Genomic DNA, 22,171 nt, shown 5'->3' on the forward strand with positions numbered 1-22,171 from the left:
ACAATAATTACATACTAGAAAAGCTACAATTTCTGGGGAAATTGTGTGAAGTGTTCTTGCCTCCACCAGTAGTCTACAACTGGAGTGGGTGGAGTAACTGGGTGGAGTGGCTTGTCACTCTGCTGCCTGCTCACACACCTGGGTTCCTATGGCAACTCACTCTACAGCAAGGACAGAGAAGAGCGGTTAAAAACAAACTGCTCCAACTTGCTCACTTCACTGGCGGTTGCCATTTCAAACAATTGTAGTTTGAAAATGATAAATCCTACACCAAAGAGCTTTATATTGTGAGAATCACAAGACCCAGACCTACATTTTGATGCATAGTATGTCTCTGAAATATTAAAAATGAAGGCACAGTCACAGTTTAGAAATTGCCCTTCAAATTTGAGGTGGCTAGAGTGGAGTTTCAATTAAAGTCAATGGGCGGCGTGAGTTGCAAACAAATGGTCATATTGTGAAAACTATCAGGACTATGGCTTAGCCATGGACATTTTTATTGGCAGCAGGGATAGCTGAACGTTTTGATATAAGATTTGTGTAGCTGGGCTTGAAAATGAGGGAGTGATGGCAGTTTAGAAATCATGTCCTAATTTTTCTGCTCCCACTCTAGCTTTTGTCCGCTCCCACTCTAGCTTTGAACATTCCGCCATTCATTCCTATGGGACCAATTTCACCACAAAAACGCCGATATTTTGTGAACCATTCGGCGAAACATTCCACAAAGTAATAGCACACCAATTGGGAACAATCTGCACGTTTCGGTAAAGCTGTGGGAGGAGTTAGGGTGGTAAATTTGGCTATAATAATAGGAATATATATGTGAGATAACAGTAAGTGGTCTTGCCATGCAAGAACACTTAATTATACAAAGAAAGACGGTTTGTAAAACCATAATACATACTGATGTGGTTATTTGTTGTTTGAACATAAAAAAAGCCCGCCCACATATAATGCTTTCTAAAAGATAAAAGTTGACATCATATAAGCCGTTAGAAAAGACTGTGAACCTTCATACAGAAGATAGAGTCATTAATGCCACAAATTGCACAAATTTTTTAGCACCTCACAAAATGGCTGCCTTCACTGTGCCTCAGACAGGTCACTGGAAACTAGACACCTGACAGGCCACACTTCAGTAAATATTAGTTGTGCTGTCAAAAAAAACAAAACAAAAAAAAAACCCAACTCAGCTTTGCTTTAGCGAGCTCCTCATTTAATTGGTAAGCCACACGTCTGTACATATTTAGCACCCAAAATATAATCCTCAATGTGCTTCTGTAACCTCATTTTTTTTTCTGGAAAATCAGCATCAAAATGGCTGCCCCAAGAGTCTAAAGTCAGTAGGTCTTCTTTATTGCAGCGGTTTCTTCTTTGAAGGTACATTACGCGTTTCCTTTCAGACTGTGTTTCAGTCGCAGACGCTCCTCGTTGAAGTATTGAACAGCGTGTAATATTGCATCTCTTTGAGTATCATCTTTGGCCTTGCTGGCGTAGGCAGAAAAATGTTTGATGGCATCATCCAAAAGCATTTCCGGGTTAATGTCATGTCTTTGTTGGTGAAGCATTCGTTCACAAGCAATGGCGTAGTTTTTGTGCCAAGTGATGGGGTGATTGTCTTGCTTGTTAATAACTTCTCTGTACAACTGAAACATGACAGAAAAAACCGTGCCTTTAGCGTTACAGCACTGCCCATCTTCCACTGCTCATGTGCTTCTACTAACCATCAAACCTGTATCAAATGCCAATAATAAAACACTGAGGCAGTATAAAAATGCAACAGTGATTTAAACAGGTATTAAACTCAAAACCAAAAATGGAATATATTGCAGCTTACCAGTCATTAGATGTGGTGGCTGCATTCATTTAATTTTTTCCCCTCTCTTCATACCTGGTGCTTTGGCCAGTATCAAACCTCCTGTATTAGAGTTCCCCCACTCTGGATGTATGAGCACAGGGGGCACCTTTGGACAACAGCACTGTCAGTCTGAGGGGGAGGGGAGTGTTAGATGGACTAAATACACAAACAAATTGAAGTCAAACTCCAGCTAATACTTTATAAGACATTATAGCCACAGTTTTTTTCCTTTTAGGAATTTAGTATTTTACATACAGTTGCAAGAAAAAGTATGTGAACGCCTTGGGATTACGTGGAGTTTTGCATGAATTGGGCATAAAATGTGCTCTGAATGTCATCTAAGTCACAACAATAGAAGAACACAGTCTGCTGAACATAATACTACACAAACATTAGAAGTTGCCATGGTTTAATTGCACATAACATGTAAACATTCACAGTGCAGGGAGGAAAAAGTATGTGAGGCCCTAGCTTAATGACTTCTCCCAGAGCTAATTGGAGCCAGGAGTCAGCCAACCTTGACTCCAATCAGTGTGATGATATTGGATGTGTTGCTGACAGCTGTCCTGCCCTTAAAAAACACACACCTGTTTTGGGTTTACTGGTTTCAAGAAGCACTGTCTGATGTGAACCTTGCCTCGCAGAAAAGAGCTCTCAGAAGACCTACCATCAAGAATTGTTGACTTGCATGAAGCTGGAAAGGGTTACAAAAGTATTTCCAAAAGCCTTGATGTTCATGTGTCCACGGTAAGACAGACTGTCTACAAATGGAGAAAGTTTAGCACTGTTGCTACTCTCCCTAGGCGTGGTCGTCCTGTAAAAATGACTGCAAGAGCACAGCGCAGAATGCTGCATGAGGTAAAGAAGAATCCCAGAGTGTCAGCTAAAGACCTACAAAAATCTCTGGCACATACTAACATTTTTGTTGACACATCTACAATAAGGAAAACATTAAACAAGAATGGAGTACATGGGAGGACATCACGGAGGAAGCCATTGCTGTCCAAAAAGAATATTGCAGCACGTTTGAAGTTTGCAAAAGAGCACCTGGATGTTCCACAGCACTACTGGCAAAATATACTGTGGACAGATGAAACCAAGATTGAGTTGTTTGGGAAGAACACACAACACTATGTGTGGAGAAAAAAAGGCACAGCACACCAACATCAAAACCTCATCCCCACTGTAAAACATGGCGGAGGGAGCATCATGGTTTGGGGCTGCTTTGCTGCCTCAGGGCCTGGACGGATTGTTGTCATTGATGGGAAAATGAATTCCAGAGTTTATCAAGACATTTTGCATGAAAACGTACGACCATCTGTTCACCAACTGAAGCTCCGCAGAGGATGGGTGATGCAACAGGACAATGACCCAAAGCATACAAGTAATTCAACAAAACAATGGCTGCAACAACACAGAATACGCCTTTTGGAGTGGCCCAATCAGAGTCCTGACCTCAACCCGATTGAAATGCTGTGGCATGACCTTAAGAGAGTGATTCACACCAGACATCCCAAGAATATTGCTACACTGAAATAGTTTTGTGAAGAGGAGTGGTCCAAAATTACTCCAGATGATTGTGCAGGTCTGATCTGCAACTACAGGAAACGTTTGGTTGAGGTTATTGCTGCCAAAGGAGGGTCAACCAGTTATTAAGTCCAAAGGTTCACATACTTTTTCCTCCCTGCACTTTGAATGTTTACATGTTATTTGCAATTAAACCATGGCAACATCTAATGTTTTTGTAGTATTATGTTCAGCAGACTGTGTTGTTCTATTGTTGTGACTTATATGACGTTCAGAGCACATTTTACGCCCAATTCATGCAAAACTCCACGTAATCCCAAGGGGTTCACATACTTTTTCTTGCAACTGTAAGTAAATAAAAGCTGACCATTGTAAGCACCCCTGTCAGTATTAAATGTTTTTTTCTCAACACTCTAAACTGCTGTATTTGCTGGGGAGCTTGTTCTGTTGGAAACAACAGACTTAAGGCTTGAATACACTGGCAGAATATTGGTGGGTTCAACAGAACCCGTTCAACATTTGGCCAGAGTGTATAGAAGCCTGTCCGGCTTCTGTCAATGGGCATTCTGCCAAACCAGCATCCAATCAGTGCTCGCAGCCATTGGCTGTGAGCGCTGATCAGTGTGTCCTGGCGGGGTGGGCGGCCCTGTCAGAACACAATAGTTTGGGAGGGGGTGGGGGGAATCTCTGTACTAACATTGCAACACCCCACTGGCCTGATCAAGGAAAGGAAGTCAAAAAAGGAAACCTAATGCAAACATCACATCTAAAGGTTGGTAAGCTGCGATAGATTAGTTATTTTGGTTTTGCGCTTAATATTGCTTTAACCGCCTCCGCGCCGCCCTATAGCAGAAATACTGCTACAGGGTGGCATGGGTTCGCAAAATCATGTATATATACGTGATTTTGCAGTTCCGGGTAGGGGGCGTGCGCAGGCCCTACCCACGCCGCCATTCAAGGCCTCATCTGTCAATCACTGGGTGTGCTTACAGTGAAACACACACACAGCCTCATAGTAAAACACACAGCACACAGTTAACCTTCTGATCACCCCACATGCTAACCCCTTCCTGCCCAGTGCCATTAGTACAGTGTCAGTGCTTTTTATTAGGACACTGACACTGGGGATGTCAGTGACACCAAGTCAGTCCCCCCTCCCCAGTGTCAGAATGTCTGCCACAGTCCCACTATATGTCGCTGATTGCCAGCATTACTAGTAAAAAAAAAAAAATTCCAGTGTATATATACCGCCATTTGTAAATGCTATAACTTTCACGTAAACCAATTAATTTACACGTATTGGGATTTTTTTTTTTTGCAAAGACATGTAGAATACGTTTTGGCCTAAGTTTATGACAAAATTTGATTTTTTAAATTGTTTTACTGGGCATGTTTAACCACTTGCTTACCGGGCACTTATACCCCCTTCCTGCCCAGGCCAGTTTTCAGCTTTCAGCGCTGTCACACTTTGAATGACAATTGCGCGGTCATGGAACACTGTACCCATATGAAATTATTATCATATTTTTCACACAAAATAGAGCTTTCTTTTGGTGGTATTTACTTGCCTCTGGGTGCTTTAGTTTTTGCGCTATAAACAAAAAAATTGCAAAAAATTTAAGTTTCTCTTTGTTTCTATTATAACATTTTGCAAACAGGTACCGTATTTTTCGCTTCATAAGACGCACTTTTTTCCCCCCCAAAAAAGGGGGGAAAATGTCAGTGCGTCTTATGGAGCAAAAATGGATCGGCCAGTCCGGTATTTCCACCGCCGCCGTGTCAGAATACCGCTCAGCTCTGCAGCGGGACCTTACCTGTTCCTCTATCCAGTGGCGCGCTGTCTTCCTGGCTTCTGTAGTGTGGGCGCTGGGCTTGAATGGTAAGACGGCACCTGGGACACATGACAGGTCCCAGAAGCCGCTGGACCAATCACAAAGCGCAGCGCTTCTCGCTCATGAGCACTGGGCACCCGGCTGTCAAGCCGAGCGCCCACACTACAGAAGCCGGGAAGACAGCGTGCCGCTGGATAGAGGAACAGGTAAGATAAAAGGAAAACTACGCGGAAGTAAGAGTGGGTACCTGTCAAATTCAGGTACCCGCTCCCCCCCCCTCCCCAAAGGTCAGGGGTCATCTCCTGTACTGTCCACAGTCTCTGGTTATATCCTGCACTATGTCTGCAGTCTCTGGTCATCTCCTGTACTGTGTCTGCAGTCTCTGGTCATTCCCTGTACTGTGTCTGCAGTCTCTGGTCATCTCCTGTACTGTGTCCGCAGTCTCTGGTCATCCCCTGTACTGTGTCCGCAGTCTCTGGTCATCTCCTATACTATGTCTGCAGTCTCTGGTCATATCCTGCACTATGTCTGCAGTCTCTGGTCATATCCTGCACTATGTCCGCAGTCTCTGGTCATCTCCTGTACTGTGTCCGCAGTCTCTGGTCACCTCCTGTACTATGTCCGCAGTCTCTGGTCATCTCCTGTACTGTGTCTGCAGTCTCTGGTCATCTCCTGTACTGTGTCCGCAGTCTCTGGTCATCTCCTGTACTGTGTCCGCAGTCTCTGGTCATCTCCTGTACTATGTCTGCAGTCCATTAGTTCAGAATATTTTTTTCCTGTTTTCAGCCTCTAAAACCTAGGTGCGTCTTATGGTCAGGTGCGTCTTATGGAGCGAAAAATACGGTAATTTTTCTCCATCGCTGATGTGCATTGATGAGGCAGCACTGATGAGGTGGAACGGATAGGCACTGATAGGAGGCACTGATAGGCGGTATTGATAGGCAGCACTGATGAGCTGGCACTGATGATGCTGCACTGATAGGTGGCACTGCTGGGCAGCACTGATGGGTGGCACTGCTGGGCACAGGTGGGTGGCCCTGCTGGGCACAGGTGGGTGGCACTGCAGGGCACAGGTGGGCGGCACTGCAGGGCACAGGTGGGTGGCACTGCTGGGCAGCACTGCTGGGTGGCACTTTTGGGCACAGGTGAGTGGTACTGCTGGGCACAGGTGGGTGGCACTGATCATCAGTGCCCAGATGATCAGTGCTGATCCCTTTGCTGACAATTGCCAGTTCTCAGCAGTACTTTCCTCACGCTGTCACAGCGTGAGGAAAGTGCAGCCGATAACCGGCAACTGTATTTACCCGGTGATCTGCTGTGTCATTGGACACAGCTAATCACGTGGTAAAAAACTGCCGTGATTGGCTGTTTACCATATCCATAGGACACAGCGATTACCAGTGGCCCCAGGTGCGTGCCGCTGGGGGCATGTTCTTGAATGACGTCAATGGACGTCATTCCAGAATTATACAACCGCACCATAGCCGTCCTTCAGCTATAACGCAGTTGGGAACTGGTTGATTGCAATATGTCAAAAATATTGTTTTTTCCTCAAAACGATCAATCTTTTTTTGTTTATAGCACAAAAAATAAAAAACTCACAGGCAATCAAATACCACCAAAAGAAAGCTCTATTTGTAGGGGAAAAAGGACATAAACTTCATTTGGGTGCAGCATTCCATGACCGCGCAATTGTCAGTTACAATAACGGATCGCCATATTGCAAAAAATGGCCTGGTCAGGAAGGGGGGTAAAGCCTCAGGAGGGCAAGTGGTTAAAGTAGTCTCATTAGATGTTTGGTAAATCTACAGGGGATCCAGTGCACATTGCCTTGGTTCTATTGAAATCCGTGGTGTGTGTGCTGAGAAGCAAGGTTAGACATCATTTCCCTCCCCCTGCTCATTGCTATCTGACCACATTGGATGAAGGAGATGGGATCCAATCATAGCTGAAACTGACAGCCACATAGGAGAGGGGGCATGACAGAGTGCACCTGTATCTCCCCCATGGGAACTCCCATAATTTAGGCCTCAGCCTTTGGTTGAGGTAAAGCCAACACTCCTAAAAATCTCCTTTCACTTGGCAAGCCCTTCATGGATTTGAACGGGGCCAAGTGCAATGGGCCTCACAACCCTGGTGGATTTAACAAGCATTTTAAACTTCTGGTGAGAGTTCTTCTTTAGGTCCTAGAAATATTCAATCAACCAGAAAATGTACCAACAACCTTCACTCCCATAGCCTTGCCTGTACTTTGCAGTTGAACCAAATGTCCCATTAATAGACAGCCCAATGGGTACCAATAGGTACCGCCTAGTGCACCCTGTAGTATGACAACCACACTCCCTCTCACCCTCTGAAACACAGGTCTGTGGAAGGATAGCAATGATGAGGGGTGTTGCTGTCTTCCATATGTGTCAACATAAAGCCCTGAATGGGAGATCAGCAAGAATATTTTCACTCCGAAAAAAGGCATTTTAAGGCAAATTTAAACAAAGTCTGTTAAAAACCAAAACTTCACAGAAAAAGAATGTGAAACAATGTTTGGGTTTTTACGTAGAAATCTTGTACACTTAGTGCACTGAGCCTATATAAAGTTTTTTTAAAGCCTCTTTGGGGGAGTGCAATAATGGCAGGTCTATGTCGCAGCCCACTGATGTAACTGGCATCCTCTGAACTAGCTGCTAGTACATTTATAGCTACCTTCACTTTCAGGAAAGGTTTGAGGTAGGGATCATGGACTTCATAGACTCTCTGCTCTTTAACCACTTGCCCTCTTGAGGATTTACCCCTCTTCCTGATCAGGCCATTTTTTGCGTTACGGCATTGCGTTACTTTAACTGACAATTGCGTGGTCATGCAACACTGCACCCAAATGAAATTTTACGTCCTTTTTTCCCTGCAAATTGAGCTTTTTTTCAGTGGTATTTTATCACCTGTGTGGTTTTTATTTTTTGCGCTAAATAAAAAAAAGACTGACAATTTAGAGGAAAATTTTTTTTTTTACTTATTGCTATTAAACATGTCCAGTAAAAAAACGTAAAAAATCTAATTTCGTCATAAATTTACACAAAAATGTATTCTGCTAAATGTCTTTGCTAAAAAAAAATTCAAATACGTGTAAATTCATTGCTTAATGTAGAAGTTATAGTGTTTAAAAATGGCAGTATATATACTGGGAATACAGCCATCCAAAGCAGTATTCCCGAGCTGACATAGAGGAGAACTGTTAGTCAATTAAACAGTTCTCCTCCACATCAAAGATCCTCGGAAATCACTGGGTGCTGTTGAATAATCACCGGCCGGGACCCAGCGATTGACAGCCGCAACCGCGAATGGCGGAGTGGGTAGGGTGCGCGCACGGCTCCCGCACGTCCCCTATCCGGAAATGCAAAATCACATATAAGTACGTGATTTTGCGCACCCGTGCCGTCCTGTAGCAGTACTTCTGCTATAGGGTGGTCGGGAAACAGTTAATAATAAGTCTAGGTTCACACCTATACGTTTTCCGCTGCGTTTTGCATTAACATTACACATCTCCGTGTTTTCACCCGGTGCGTTTTTTTGGAAAGGGGCAGAGACTTTTTTAAATGCAAAACATTGCGTTTTTGTTTCCATAGAACTTCAATGGAGATGCTGAAGCAAAGCATGTAGTACATTTTTGATGCATTTTATTCTGCCCAGCAAGTTAGAAAAAAAACCCTGCAAAATGCATCAAACATGCGGCAAAAACGCAAAACACACCGCAAAAAGCACTGCAGAAAAGCATCAAATGCAAACTGCATAGGTGTGAACCTGTCTATCGCGCTCATAGCTGAAACAAAGTGCTACAACAAATAGCCAACATCTATAGTTACCTTCCTGGAGAGACAGGTCTCCGGACTTGGAAGATACAGGCCAAGGTATCATTAATACACCAGGATATCATAGAAAATATAAAAATTACAATTATCTTATGCAGAGCTTTTTTTTTCTCAGAGAATAGGTCCAGGAACTCCCCTCTTCTGAGCCACTTCTTGTCTCTGCCCCCCTACCCACTTGCAAGCACAGTCCCTGTGTTCCACCCCTTAGCTACCTCCCAGCACTGCTCCCTATAGAGAATACAGAGCTTCTATGGAATTTGTTAATGATAACAGTAAAGGCAATAACCCTCCCAGCAATAATGGACCCCCACAACAAAATACTACCCCAACAACAATAGACCCCCAGCAGCCAACATCAATAGACTTTCAAGCAGCCAGCAACAATATACTCTTCCTCAACAGTAAATCCTTTCCAGCAACAACGGACCTACAGCAACAATAGACTGCCACACAAAAACAGATCCCCTCCAGTGACAATAGATCCCCCAGCAGCCAGCAGAACAGACCTTTCAGCACACCCCTTACCATTACATACATTCAGTGCTGGAGGTGCTGGAACTGCATCCCCCCATGTTCCCACTGAAAAAATGCCCCAATCTTATGTCATTTAGGCATGTCATGATTACTGTGAACCAGTTATGCTGGGTTCATCTCCTAATTTGGCTGGTTTCTGCCCAGCTCTTTTTTCCCTAGATTAAAAGGTAACCTCACACAGAATACACACGTTTAAATAATGTAATCCAGCGGTTCTCAACCTGGGGGTCACGAGCCCTTTGGGGGTCGAACGATCCTTTCACAGGGGTTGCCTAAGACCATTGGAAAACACATATTTCTGATGGTCTTAGGAACCGAGACACCGCTCCTCTATCCGTCTCCAGGTGGGTCCGCCCACATGCAGATACGCCCACATACGAGTAAGAGAACAGTCAGCAGTGATGACACCTGACCCCTCTGCCCCAGCCTATCATCTCCAACAATATCCGCCCCGCCCATTGTCTGCACTGCTCCCCCAATCATCGCTGAGCGGCGACATCATCCCCAGCTCTAAATGCGGGGTGGGGCTTATCTGGATTAAACTAGAACTTGACCAACCAGACGAGGTGACGTGTCAATGGGAAGCGCCAGTGAAGAAATGAAGATTGGGCGTGGCCTCTGTAAGATAGCCGGCTAGCTGGGGACTGGGTGGAGGAGGGGGGAAAGCGGATCCAAGATGGCGGCGGTGTGGAGGTGGGAGTGGGCCATGTGTGAAGAGAGCTGGCTGCTCTGTGTGGTGAGGATGGGGGAGGTGTGATGCCTTGTATTGCGGGAATGAGAAAAGCTGCTGCATTTATGAAGTAGCAACGAAAATAATTTTATGGTTGGGGGTGGCGGCATTAGGAAGGTTGAGAACCACTGATGTAATCCAACTACCCCGAATGAAAATTCTTGCATTTGATATGCTAATAAGGAATCCATTTCTGAGCATGGCTATTAAATGCAAAAAACATGCAAAATTCAAAAACAACAAACAATGACTGACAGGCACTGTCAACATAATCAGTTACAAGAAAATGTAATGGAATTCTATGATGAATGGATGTTACCTTGTAGGAATAGAAGTAAAGTTGATTCTTGACTGCTGCAGATAAGTGAGCAGACTCAGCCAGATCAAAGATAAAGAAGGCAGTTTTAACTCTGGAAAGATGACAAAATGCAAAAATTACAAATTCCCATATAGCCTCCGCTGTACAATAGAAGGATGACAATTGCTACATGAGCAACATTTGCACACATTGCTGCAAAAACAGTCAGACTGCCCTATTATACTTCATTAAAAAAACATGGGCTTTACAAGCTCATTCATTTACCAATTTAAAAAAAAACTATACCTTGCTTCCCACATCTCGCCATTGGCCACTGCTTCCCAGGACGACTGTTCAAACCTTATAGGATAGAAATATGTTATCTATAAAATGTAACACCAAATTAATAACTATAAGGCTCTATGCACACTAGCATTTTTTAAGCTCCTAGAAGCTGTTATGAGCATTTTTTGTCTGCTCCTAGAAGTGAAACAGTGTTACCCTATGTGTTCATATACACTACTTTAGGCTATTGGCATTCTTTGAGCTTCAGCGTCCAGGAGCAGAAAAAAAAATTGTTTTTGTAGAGTCTTTTGGAGCGCTTTTTCAGCAGAAAAGAACACTAAACGCTCCTAAAACAGCTTTTTTCTTCATGCTCCTAGACCAGGGCTTGCAATTTCCACTCGCCTGCTCGCCAATGGCGAGTGGAAATTATGGTGGGGGCGAGTGTATCCCCCAGGGTCGTCTCGCTGAGCAGGCTCGGAGCTTAGGCCGGATCTGTCATTGGCACTGGGAGCCATCAGACTGCTCAATAGCTGAGCTCAATGAAAGCAAAGGAAGGAGTGTGTGCTGTGCTCTCTGCCTCCCCCTAGAGTGCAGTACCCGGCTCTGTGAGTGAACAACGAGGTACTGCAACTTTTTATGAGGGGTGGGGTGTGTGTACATATACATGTGTGTGTGTTTGTGTGTGTCTGTGTATGCATGTACAATTGTACATGTTTCTGTGTGTATGTACATGTGTGTATCTGTACATGTGTCTGCGTGTATGTACATGTATGTGTGTCTGTGTACATGTGTCTGTGTGTGTATGTACATGTGTGTGTGTGTTTGTGTGTATGTATGTACATGTGTCTGTGTGTGTATGTACATGTGTCTGTGTGTGTATGTACATGTGTCTGTGCATGTGTATTTCTGTGTATGTACATGTATTTGTGTGTATGCGTGTCTGTACGTGCATGTGTGTGTATACATGTGTCTGTATGTGTGTGTTTGTGTACATGTGTCTGTGCGTGTATGTACATATTTCTGTGTGTGTTTGTGTATATGTACATGTCTGTGTGTGTACAGGTGTCTCTGTTTGTGTGTGTTTGTTGGTGGCGAGTAATTCTTAAGGCCTGGCTAGTAGCTCAGGACTTGAAATTTTAAGCCCTGTCCTAGACGTTACGAAAATGCTGCTAAAAAACGCTGCTATCAGCGTTTTTTATTCAGCGGTTTCTCTAGATTAAAAAAAAAAAATGCTAGTGTACATGGAGCCTAAAGCAGCTAGATATATAAATTAAATAAATTCCACGCTTTAGGAAAAGGGCCCTCCAAAATAATTAGTCCACACAGGTCAGGGCAGGCTCATTTCAGACTTGCCAAGCAATTAGTGTAAAATACCACCATTAGCAATCCCAACATCCGACACACGATAGGCCTTGCTGCTTTCTTCAATTAGGGGGAAAACCGATACTACAGGACAAAGATAGGAAGAAAGCACACCAGCCTAGTCCATCCACCAGGGTACAACTTACGAGTTTCGAGGTTAATGCCCCCTTCCTCAGAGCCCCGAGGAAGGGGGCATTGCCCTCAAAACGTGTAAGCTGCACCCTGGTGGATGGAAGTGCTTCTGGTGTCTTGTTGGACTATTATATGCACTTACAGTTGTGGCCAAAATTATTCAACCCCCAATGCTGTAAAGGGGTTTAGGGACTATAGTGTACATTTGGAATTGTATTCAGAATCAAATCCTACAAGGACGTTGTAACTACCCAAATGCAACTAAAATGACATCAATTGTTTATGTAATACAGTAGTAAATGGTTCTTATGTGGTTTCTTCATTGCCACAATTATTCAACCCCTTAAAGACTACCACTCTGAAGAACAGAGGTTCATACAGGTGCTTTCCATCAGGTATTGAAAACACCTGTGGATGTCACCGAGCAGCAATCAAGCATAATAAGCACCAATTAGGCAGCTTTAAAATGACTGTGATACTCAGCTCCTTCTAGACATTTACTGGTGTGGTTACAAACATGGTGAAGGCAAGAGAATGGTCCAGGAAGACAAGAGAAGAGGTGATTTCTCTTCACAGGAAGGGCAATGGCTATAAGAAGATTGCAAAGATGTTAAACATACCAAGAGACACCTTAGGAAGCATCATTCGCAAATTCAAGGCAAAGGGCACTGTTGAAACGCTACCTGGTCGTGGCAGAAAGAAGATGCTGACTTCGACTGCTGTGCGCTACCTGAAGCGTAGAGTGGAGAGAAGTCCCCGTGTGACTGCTGAGGAACTGAGAAAAGATTTGTCAGATGTGGGTACAGAAGTTTCAGCCCAGACAATAAGACGCACACTGCGTAATGAAGGCCTCCGTGCCAGAACTCCCAGGCGTACCCCCTTGCTGTCTCCAAAGAATAAGAAGAGTCGACTGCAGTATGCCAAAAGCCATGTGGACAAACCACAAAAGTTGTGGGATAGTGTTCTGTGGACTGATGAAACAAAATTAGAACTGTTTGGGCCCATGGATCAACGCTATGTTTGGAGGAGGAAGAACAAGGCCTATGATGAAAAGAACACCTTGCCTACTGTGAAGCATGGTGGAGGGTCAATCATGCTTTGGGGCTGTTTTGCTTCTGCAGGTACAGGGAAGCTTCAGCGTGTGCAAGGTACCATGAATTCTCTTCAGTACCAGGAGATATTGGATGGAAACGTGATGCAGTCCGTCACACACCTGAGGCTTGGGAGACGTTGGACCTTTCAACAGGACAATGATCCCAAGCATACCTCCAAGTCCACTAGAGCATGGTTGCAGAGGAAAGGCTGGAACATTTTGGAGTGGCCATCGCAGTCACCAGACTTAAATCCGATTGAGAACCTCTGGTGGGACTTAAAGAAAGCAGTTGCAGTGCGCAAGCCTAAGAATGTGACTGAACTGGAGGCCTTTGCCCATGAAGAATGGGCGAAGATACCCGTAGATCGCTGCAAGACACTTGTGTCAAGCTATGCTTCACGTTTAAAAGCTGTTATAACTGTAAAAGGATGCTGTACTAAGTACTAAGATTGAATGTCACTTGGGGGTTGAATAAAACTGATAATGCTGTGAGCACAGAAAAGACATTTGTGGTTATTTCATTATAACTGTTATGTTATATTTGTCTGACCTACAAGTGCCTCTTTAATGTAAATGTAAGCAAGATGACTGAATGATCAAAAGCAATGTCAAACTGGCCAAAACACTCAATTTCAGTGGGGGTTGAATAATTTTGGCCACAACTGTAACTATTTATTTTTGTGAGTAGTTTGGCATTTTCTCTTACTTATATTAAAGTCCTCTGGCAAAGCACTAGGCCAGTGTGCTTTATTCCTATGCTTGCCCTATAAAGCAGGTAAAACTCATTTAATACAGGCTTCTTATGTTGGGGTTGGAGAGAGTTTGTAAACTTAAATCAGCAGAATGTACAAAAAAAACCAAACAACCATATAATTTTTCACAGCCATTTTCGAAGAGGTCAGCCAGGTTAGAGGACAGCAGTTAGACCTGGCAGCAGATCAAACTCTGCGACATTTCACCCAAAATAAAGAAATACTCTGGAATGACGGATCTCCTTTCACCATTAACATTTACACAATAGAGCTCATAAATGGGGAATTACAAGATGACAATCAGTTTTGCTATAGTATATTGCAAGGAGGATGTTGTTAGCAGGAGAGAACAGAGTGTCAGAGAGATGATCTCAGGAGGTTACTGCTTGTCCTAGGAACAAGTCCTACAAGTGTTACTGAACTGCAGCAGAGAGAGGTTGGATCTCCTGCCAGACAGGGCTGTGTGGTGTGGCAGAGCTGTGTAAATCTCAGTACAGAATGGACAGAAATACAAATCCATTAGAGTAAAAGCTCCCTTAAACATATTTCATTTGTGTGTTTATCTGTTTGCCTGAAGTTTAGTTTTCTCAGCTAGACAATGACCCTTACAACTATCTAAGCATATATTTTGACTGAGATCTTCCTTTTACCTCGGTTAACACTAGAATGAGATGTGGGAAACCAACAAAGCATGTGCGTTTCCTGCACCCCATTCAAACCACACTGCCCTTGCAATCTGCAGTTGGTGTCAGCGCAATCTTAACCCCTTCACGCCTAAGGGTAAAACAAATCTAAATGCCTAAGCACAATTTTGCAACGTTGACATGTGTTAGTAAATTCTAATTTAATTTCTAATTTTGGCCAATATAATATTATGGTATATTAGTTCATAGAGCTTGTTTGCTTCATGTTTTACCCATGCAGCCATTTAGGATTTGAAGCTATTTAGTTTTGCAGTTTCATTCATTCTTTTCTTAATGACCCCCCAAACGCAGGTCACAAACACGGTGCGTTTGCCTGCACCAGATCTCATGAAATGACCATGCAATCTGGTTGCAATGCTTTTCCAAAATTGGTGCATGCACGACTTTGGTGCGATGCGGTGTGCTTTGAGCCACCGCACTAAATCGCATGTGAATTGCACACAAATATGCTGCACATTCCTGTGTAATTCATATGTGAGTCATAGAATGAACCAAGGCTAAATGATTCTTCATACTCCCTGGCTCATTGTCTATGGCTACCCTGTCTTCCAAATGTAACAAAGGAAAACAAATGTGTTAGAACACCACAGTAGTACATCTAGTGACCACAAAACAGCAAGCACACATACTTTCCATAATCCTCTGTCCAGTTATACAGGTTGGTGGTGATTGTAATCCATTCCTCTGCATTGAAAGGTGTGTTTTTTGGGACAAACTTCTCACACGATCCCCATGGCCACAATGAGTAGCTATTCCTCCATGTTGAATCACCTTCATTCAGGCCAATACATACAAATGTCTCCCTGCTGTAGGGAAAAGAATAAAACATGTTAGGACAAAAAATGGCATACAAAACACAATGGCTCTAAGTGAAACCAGCCTAGAGTATTATACAAAACATTTCATAAAATTAATCTGGATAAAAGAGAGAATAATTGGGTTTTTTTCTGTTTGTTCAAAGCTTTTTATCCACTTCCTGTCCCTGTGACACCTGTATAAAAAAATGGAGGGGAGAGGGCTGCAGTTGTCAGGGTTACAGAAAGGCAGAGAGAGCAATAAAACACTTAGAAAGTGAGAATTGCCCCAAAAGGGACATGGCAATAAAACCTTGACAGAGGTTCTAACCCTTCCATTCTATATCCAAAGCACTAAAATGTTTTGGTTTGTTTTGGGCCTGAATTTCATTGGAACATTTCAACTAATTAAGCACCAACTGTGGCCTTATTTAATGGTAGCCTGTCACAGACCTTTGCAATTAATTTTGGTTGAATGAGCCCACATACTTACATACACTGTAAAATCTTTTGGGAAATCCCATATACCAGGGGTTAAAATTTCGAATCCAGACCTACTAGCCGGTCACAAAACTTACTCTCCACCAGTTGCCCCACCTAACCCCACCCCGGCCCGCCCCCAACCCCACCCCCTTAAAGCTTATGAAATTACATTTTTCTTTAGAATAAATAGTCCAAAATATAAAACTGTATACAGTAATGTATATCCCAGCTCCCCTGTACTCCATTATAGTGATATGACATGTATACAGTAATGTATATCCCCCCTCCCCTGTACTCCATTATAGTGATATGACGTATACAGTAATGTATATCCTCCTCCCCTGTACTCCATTATAGTGATATGACATGTATACAGTAATGTATATCCTCCTCCCCTGTACTCCATTATAGTGATATGACATGTATACAGTATGTATATCCCAGCTCCCCTGTACTCCATTATAGTGATATGACATGTATACAGTAATGTATATCCCCCCTCCCCTGTACTCCATTATAGTGATATGACATGTACACAGTAATGTATATCCCCCCTCCCCTGTACTCCATTATAGTGATATGACATGTATACAGTAATGTATATCCCAGCTCCCCTGTCCTCCATTATAGTGATATGACATGTATACAGTAATGTATATCCCAGCTCCCCTGTACTCCATTATAGTGATATGACATGTATACAGTAATGTATATCCCAGCTCCCCTGTACTCCATTATAGTGATATGACATGTATACAGTATGTATATCCCAGCTCCCCTGTACTCCATTATAGTGATATGACATGTATACAGTAATGTATATCCCCCCTCCCCTGTACTCCATTATAGTGATATGACATGTACACAGTAATGTATATCCCCCCTCCCCTGTACTCCATTATAGTGATATGACATGTATACAGTAATGTATATCCCAGCTCCCCTGTACTCCATTATAGTGATATGACATGTATACAGTAATGTATATCCCAGCTCCCCTGTACTCCATTATAGTGATATGACATGTATACAGTAATGTATATCCCAGCTCCCCTGTACTCCATTATAGTGATAGGACATGTATACAGTATGTATATCCCAGCTCCCCTGTACTCCATTATAGTGATATGACATGTATACAGTATGTATATCCCAGCTCCCCTGTACTCCATTATAGTGATATGACATGTATACAGTATGTATATCCCCCCTCCCCTGTACTCCATTATAGTGATATGACATGTATACAGTAATGTATATCCCAGCTCCCCTGTACTCCATTACAGTGATATGACATGTATACAGTAATGTATATCCCAGCTCCCCTGTACTCCATTACAGTGATATGACATGTATACAGTATGTATATCCCAGCTCCCATGTACTCCATTATAGTGATATGACATGTGTACAGTATGTATATCCCAGCCCCCCTGTACTCCATTGTAGTGATTTGACATGTATACAGTAATGTATATCCCAGCTCCCCTGTACTCCGTTATAGGGATATGACATGTATACAGTAATGTATATCCCAGCTCCCTTGTACTCCATTATAGTGATATGACATGTATACAGTAATGTATATCCCAGCTCCCCTGTACTCCATTATAGTGATATGACATGTATACAGTATGTATATCCCAGCTCCCCTGTACTCCATTATAGTGATATGACATGTATACAGTAATGTATATCCCCCCTCCCCTGTACTCCATTATAGTGATATGACATATATACAGTAATCATTAACTGTATACATGTCATCACTATAATGGAGTACAGGGGAGCACAGTAGAGCACACACAGGCAAAATAGTAAACTCACACATCACACAGTTAACCTTTTGATCATCCCAAATGTTAACCCCGTATCATTAGTACAGTGTCAGTGCTTTTTATTAGCACTGATCACTGTATTATTGTCACTGGGGATGTCAGTAGCAGTTAGTCGGTTCACCCCCAGTGTCAGAATGCCTGCTGCAGTCCCACTATAAGTCGCTGATCGCCGCTATTACTAGTATAAAAAAAATAAATTCCAGTATCTATCTATTTGTAGACGCTATAACTTTCAAGTAAACCAATTAATTTACATGTATTGGGATTTTGTTGTTAGCAAAGACATGTAGCAGAATACATTTTGGCCTAAATTTATGACGAAATTTGATTTTTAAATTTTTTTTACTGGATATGTTTTAAAGCAAAATGTAAAAAATATTGTTTTACTTTAAAATTGTTGGTATTTTTAGTTTATAGCGCAAAAAATAAAAACCGCACAGGTGATTGACTACCACTGAAAGAAAGCTCCATTTGTGGGAAATAAAGTATATAAATTTCATTTGGGTGCAACATTGCATGACCGGGTAATTGTCAGTTAAAGTAACGCAGGGCCGTATCGCAAAAAAATGGGCTGGTCTTGAAGGGGGGTAAATCCTCTGGAGGGCAAGTGGTTAAAGAATATGGAAACCCAACATTTCATATTCCTGATATGTGCTTGCTGTACCATATACTTGTATAAAAAAGTATTCTGTTTTCTTTATATTGCTTCCTTTGTGTGAAATCTCTGGTGTTCCTGCTAGTCCCTCTGCGTTCCTATTAAAAACTGACCACATTAGGCAGGAAAGCACAGTGTGCCTAGTTCTCTAGCTGTGCAAAGTGTGCTCTCCTCCAATGATCAGGCTTGTGCTTACACCCCCTTGCACAGCCATTCACTGGAAAGATCAGTGTACTGCTGTTTCTCTTCCCCCAGCTCTCTGAGCTTCTTATGCAGCTGAGAACAGAGGGTGTGTTACCAATTATAAATAAGGGAAAAAGGTATTTATAATTTTTTTTATATCTATACACAAATGGTTTACGTTTCATTTCTATTTTAAACTGAATAGGTTGTTTTACAGGGTGTGGGTTCACTTAAAACCCTTAATTTTTTTATAGCAAACATTTGTTTAAAATACAGGGATGTTTAGCTTGCATACATTACAATACGCATTTAAACTGGACAACTGCTTCGATGTGATCCCACCAGGGGTGGACTGACCATTCAGGCACTCGGGCGCTGCCCGATGGCCTGGGGTCAGTAGGGGGCCCCATGAGATGCCCCTGATACCTTTCATAGGCTTTTTTGAGAGTGGCTTGAGTGTGGGCGAGGACACAGGGGCCCCATAATCCCCTATTGCCCGGGGGCCCCATGAGTTGTCAGTCCGCCCCTGGATCCCACCCTAGCGTCCCAACCCTTTCTTGCAGATTGAAAATGATGAAATAGAAGAAAAACAAAGTTCTAACACAAATTCACCACAGCATACTCTAGGTATAAGATGTATATGATTTGTTTGCATCAAAGCAAAAGTCTGATTTTAAAATTTGGAACCACAAGCTTAGTATGCAGAAATGCTTACTGTTCATTTACTTTGAGAAAACGGAGGAGGCTGAAAGTCACTGTTCCATCAGGAAGTTTTGTTTCTACTGGGTTCCATCGATTACCAGGAAAATGAACATTTGGTAAGTGTTTTGCAGTCTTTGGTACATACCAATCATACGTCATCATCTATAATAAAGCAATGGAAAAATTAGCATACCCGACATAAAAACAGTAAACTTTAGCTTTGCTCAAAGCGGAACCAAACCCATGGATTTAACCATTTCCCAAAACCATTAGCTTCAAGGCATGCTGTAAATGATAACTGTCACAAGTTCTTGTGCTCAAACTGAAATGTCAAGCCACCTAATGACTGGTCTCATAACTGATCATATATACAGCGCCATAGCAGCTGCAGTTCAGACAGAGGCTAAGATGGCAGCTTCCTTGGCTGTTAGGAATAGGAGCAGGGGCGGATTGACAGCTCATGGGGCCCCCGGGCAATAGGGGATCATGGGGCCCCTGTGTGCTCGCCCACACTCAAACCACACCCAAAAAAGCCTATGAAAGGTACCAGGGGCATCTCATGGGGCCCCTTACTGACCCCGAGCCCTCGGGCAGTGCCCGAGATTCCGAATGGTCAGTCCGCCCCTGAATAGGAGAGTCTAGTTCCGCTTTAAGGTTACATTTCTTACATGTAAATGGCCAATACATATATTAGAAAAAATGAAATGGCTCATTTATTGACATTATCTGGCAGTAAGGTATCCTTTTTTGCAACCCAAGAAAGCACAGACAGCGCAGTGATTATGGTTCAGGGAAAGACAATCATGTAAATCCTGATACTTGTACTGTTCTTGGCTGATTTCACAAATGTATGGCTCAGATCAGCCTCTGCTGTAGTCTCTTACCTTGTGACTAGTAAAAAGACTCAGGAAACGTTTCTCTCTCCCTGCAGACTTATACCTCCATCTCAACCTAGAAAAAGGCACCAGACTAAGCTCAAGCTCTGCTTTTAATTGTAAAAAGTAGAGCTTTATTTCAAAAATTATACTGTTGCTGTATATTTTGGTCAGGAATGTATTCATGCAGGTTTGTAAAGTTACTGAAACAACAACTTAAAGAATATGTGAAGCCTCATCTTGAAAAACAACCCATTCAGTTAAAATAGAAATGAATGGTAAAACATTTGTGTATAGATATAAAAACATTATAAACACCCTGATTACCCTTTTTAAAAGTGATCACATACTCTCTGTTCTCAGCTGCATAAGGAGCTCAGAGAGGAGAAACAGCAGTACACTGATCTTCCCAGTGAAGGCTGTGCAGAGGGGGAGTGTCAGTAGAAGTCTAATCATTGGAGGAGAGCAGGCTGAATTCTCAGCACAGCCAGAAAACTGACCACACTGTGCTCTCATGCCTAGTAAGATCAGTTTTTAATAGGAAAGCAGAGGGACTGGCAGGAACACCAGGTATTTCACACAAAGGAAGCAATACATAGAGCACAGGATACTTTGTCATATAAGTACATGGTACAGCAGGCACATATCAGGCATATGAAATGTTAGATTCACGTTTTCTTTAATATTGACATGCAGCTAATTGCCCTACATTATCAAGCAATGTAGGCTAAATGAGGCCTAATGTGCAATTATTGGCTATTTTTTTCATGTCCACCTGAAAGTAAAAAAAAATAAATAAATCCTGGCTGCAATACTCACCTTCAACTCAAAGCTGCATGCTAAGGGTATCTTTGTCCTGTCTTCTGTGTTAAAGGTCCCTCATTTCACATTCTGGAAGACTGAGGAAAGCCTGTGAGTACAAGGCATCATGGCCCCACCCCAGAGCATAGATACCATCATCCAGCACCACCCGCCTCTGGGGGAAGATGGACTCATGACCAGGTAAGAGAGGGGGGAGAGAGAGAGAGAGAGAGGGGAGAGAGAGAGGGAGAGAGAGAGGGGGTAGAGAGAGGAGAGAGAGGGGGGGGGGAGAGAGAGAGGAGAGAAAGAGGGGAGAGGAGAGAAAGAGAGGAGAGGAGAGAGGGGGAAACAGAGGGGGAGAGAGAGGGGGGTTGAGGGGGGGTGAGAGAAAGGAGAGAGGGGGGGGAATTGAGGGGGGAGGAGAGAGAGGGAGGAGAGAGGGGGGGAGGATAGAGAGGGAGGAGAGAGAGGGGGGGAGAGAGACAGAGAGGGGGTGGAAAGAGGGGGGAGAGAGGGGGGAGAGGGGAGAGAGAGGGGGGGAGATAGGAGAGGGGAGAGGAGAGAGAGGGGAGAGAGAGGGGAGAGGAGAGAAAGAGAGGGGAGAGAGGGGAGAAGAGAGAAAGAGAGGGGAGAGAAGGGAGAGGAGAGAAAGAGAGGAGAGGGAGAGAGGGGGGAGACGGGGGGGGGAGGGAGGGGGGAGAGGGGGAGAGAGAGGGGGGGAGAAAGGAGAAAAAGAGAGGAGAGAGAGGGGGGGGTGAGAGAGAGGGGGGAGATAGCGAGAGGGAGGGAGAGAGGGAGGGAGGTAGAGAGAGAGGGGGAGGAGGGAGAGGGGGAGGGGGGAGAGGAGAGAGAGAGAGGGGGGGAGGAGAGAGA

General features: G+C 43.4%; 1 protein-coding gene across 3 annotated transcripts in view; it reads right to left on the reverse strand.

Annotated features, from left to right (window-relative positions):
- Positions 1–1,194: 1,194 nt before the first annotated feature.
- The window catches only part of TMEM260 (transmembrane protein 260), a 153,489-nt gene continuing 132,512 nt past the window's right edge, over positions 1,195–22,171 (reverse strand). For 2 of the 3 annotated variants that reach the window (XM_089661147.1, XM_089661146.1), the window contains 5 exons: positions 19,636–19,784; positions 15,597–15,773; positions 10,946–10,999; positions 10,661–10,751; positions 1,195–1,646 (listed from right to left, as the gene is read on the reverse strand). In XM_089661147.1, coding sequence (XP_089517273.1) covers positions 1,386–1,646; positions 10,661–10,751; positions 10,946–10,999; positions 15,597–15,773; positions 19,636–19,784 — 732 coding nt within the window. In that variant the 3' untranslated portion in view covers positions 1,195–1,385. Of the gene's footprint in view, positions 1,647–9,071; positions 9,097–10,660; positions 10,752–10,945; positions 11,000–15,596; positions 15,774–19,635; positions 19,785–22,171 lie in introns of all 3 variants that reach the window. The other variant, XM_089661148.1, reaches the window with a different exon arrangement.

The sequence above is a fragment of the Staurois parvus genome, unplaced genomic scaffold (genome assembly GCF_062004578.1).
Source record: "Staurois parvus isolate SC_StPar_1 unplaced genomic scaffold, SC_StPar_1.0 ptg001316l, whole genome shotgun sequence".
NCBI classification, from domain to species: Eukaryota; Metazoa; Chordata; class Amphibia; order Anura; family Ranidae; genus Staurois; species Staurois parvus.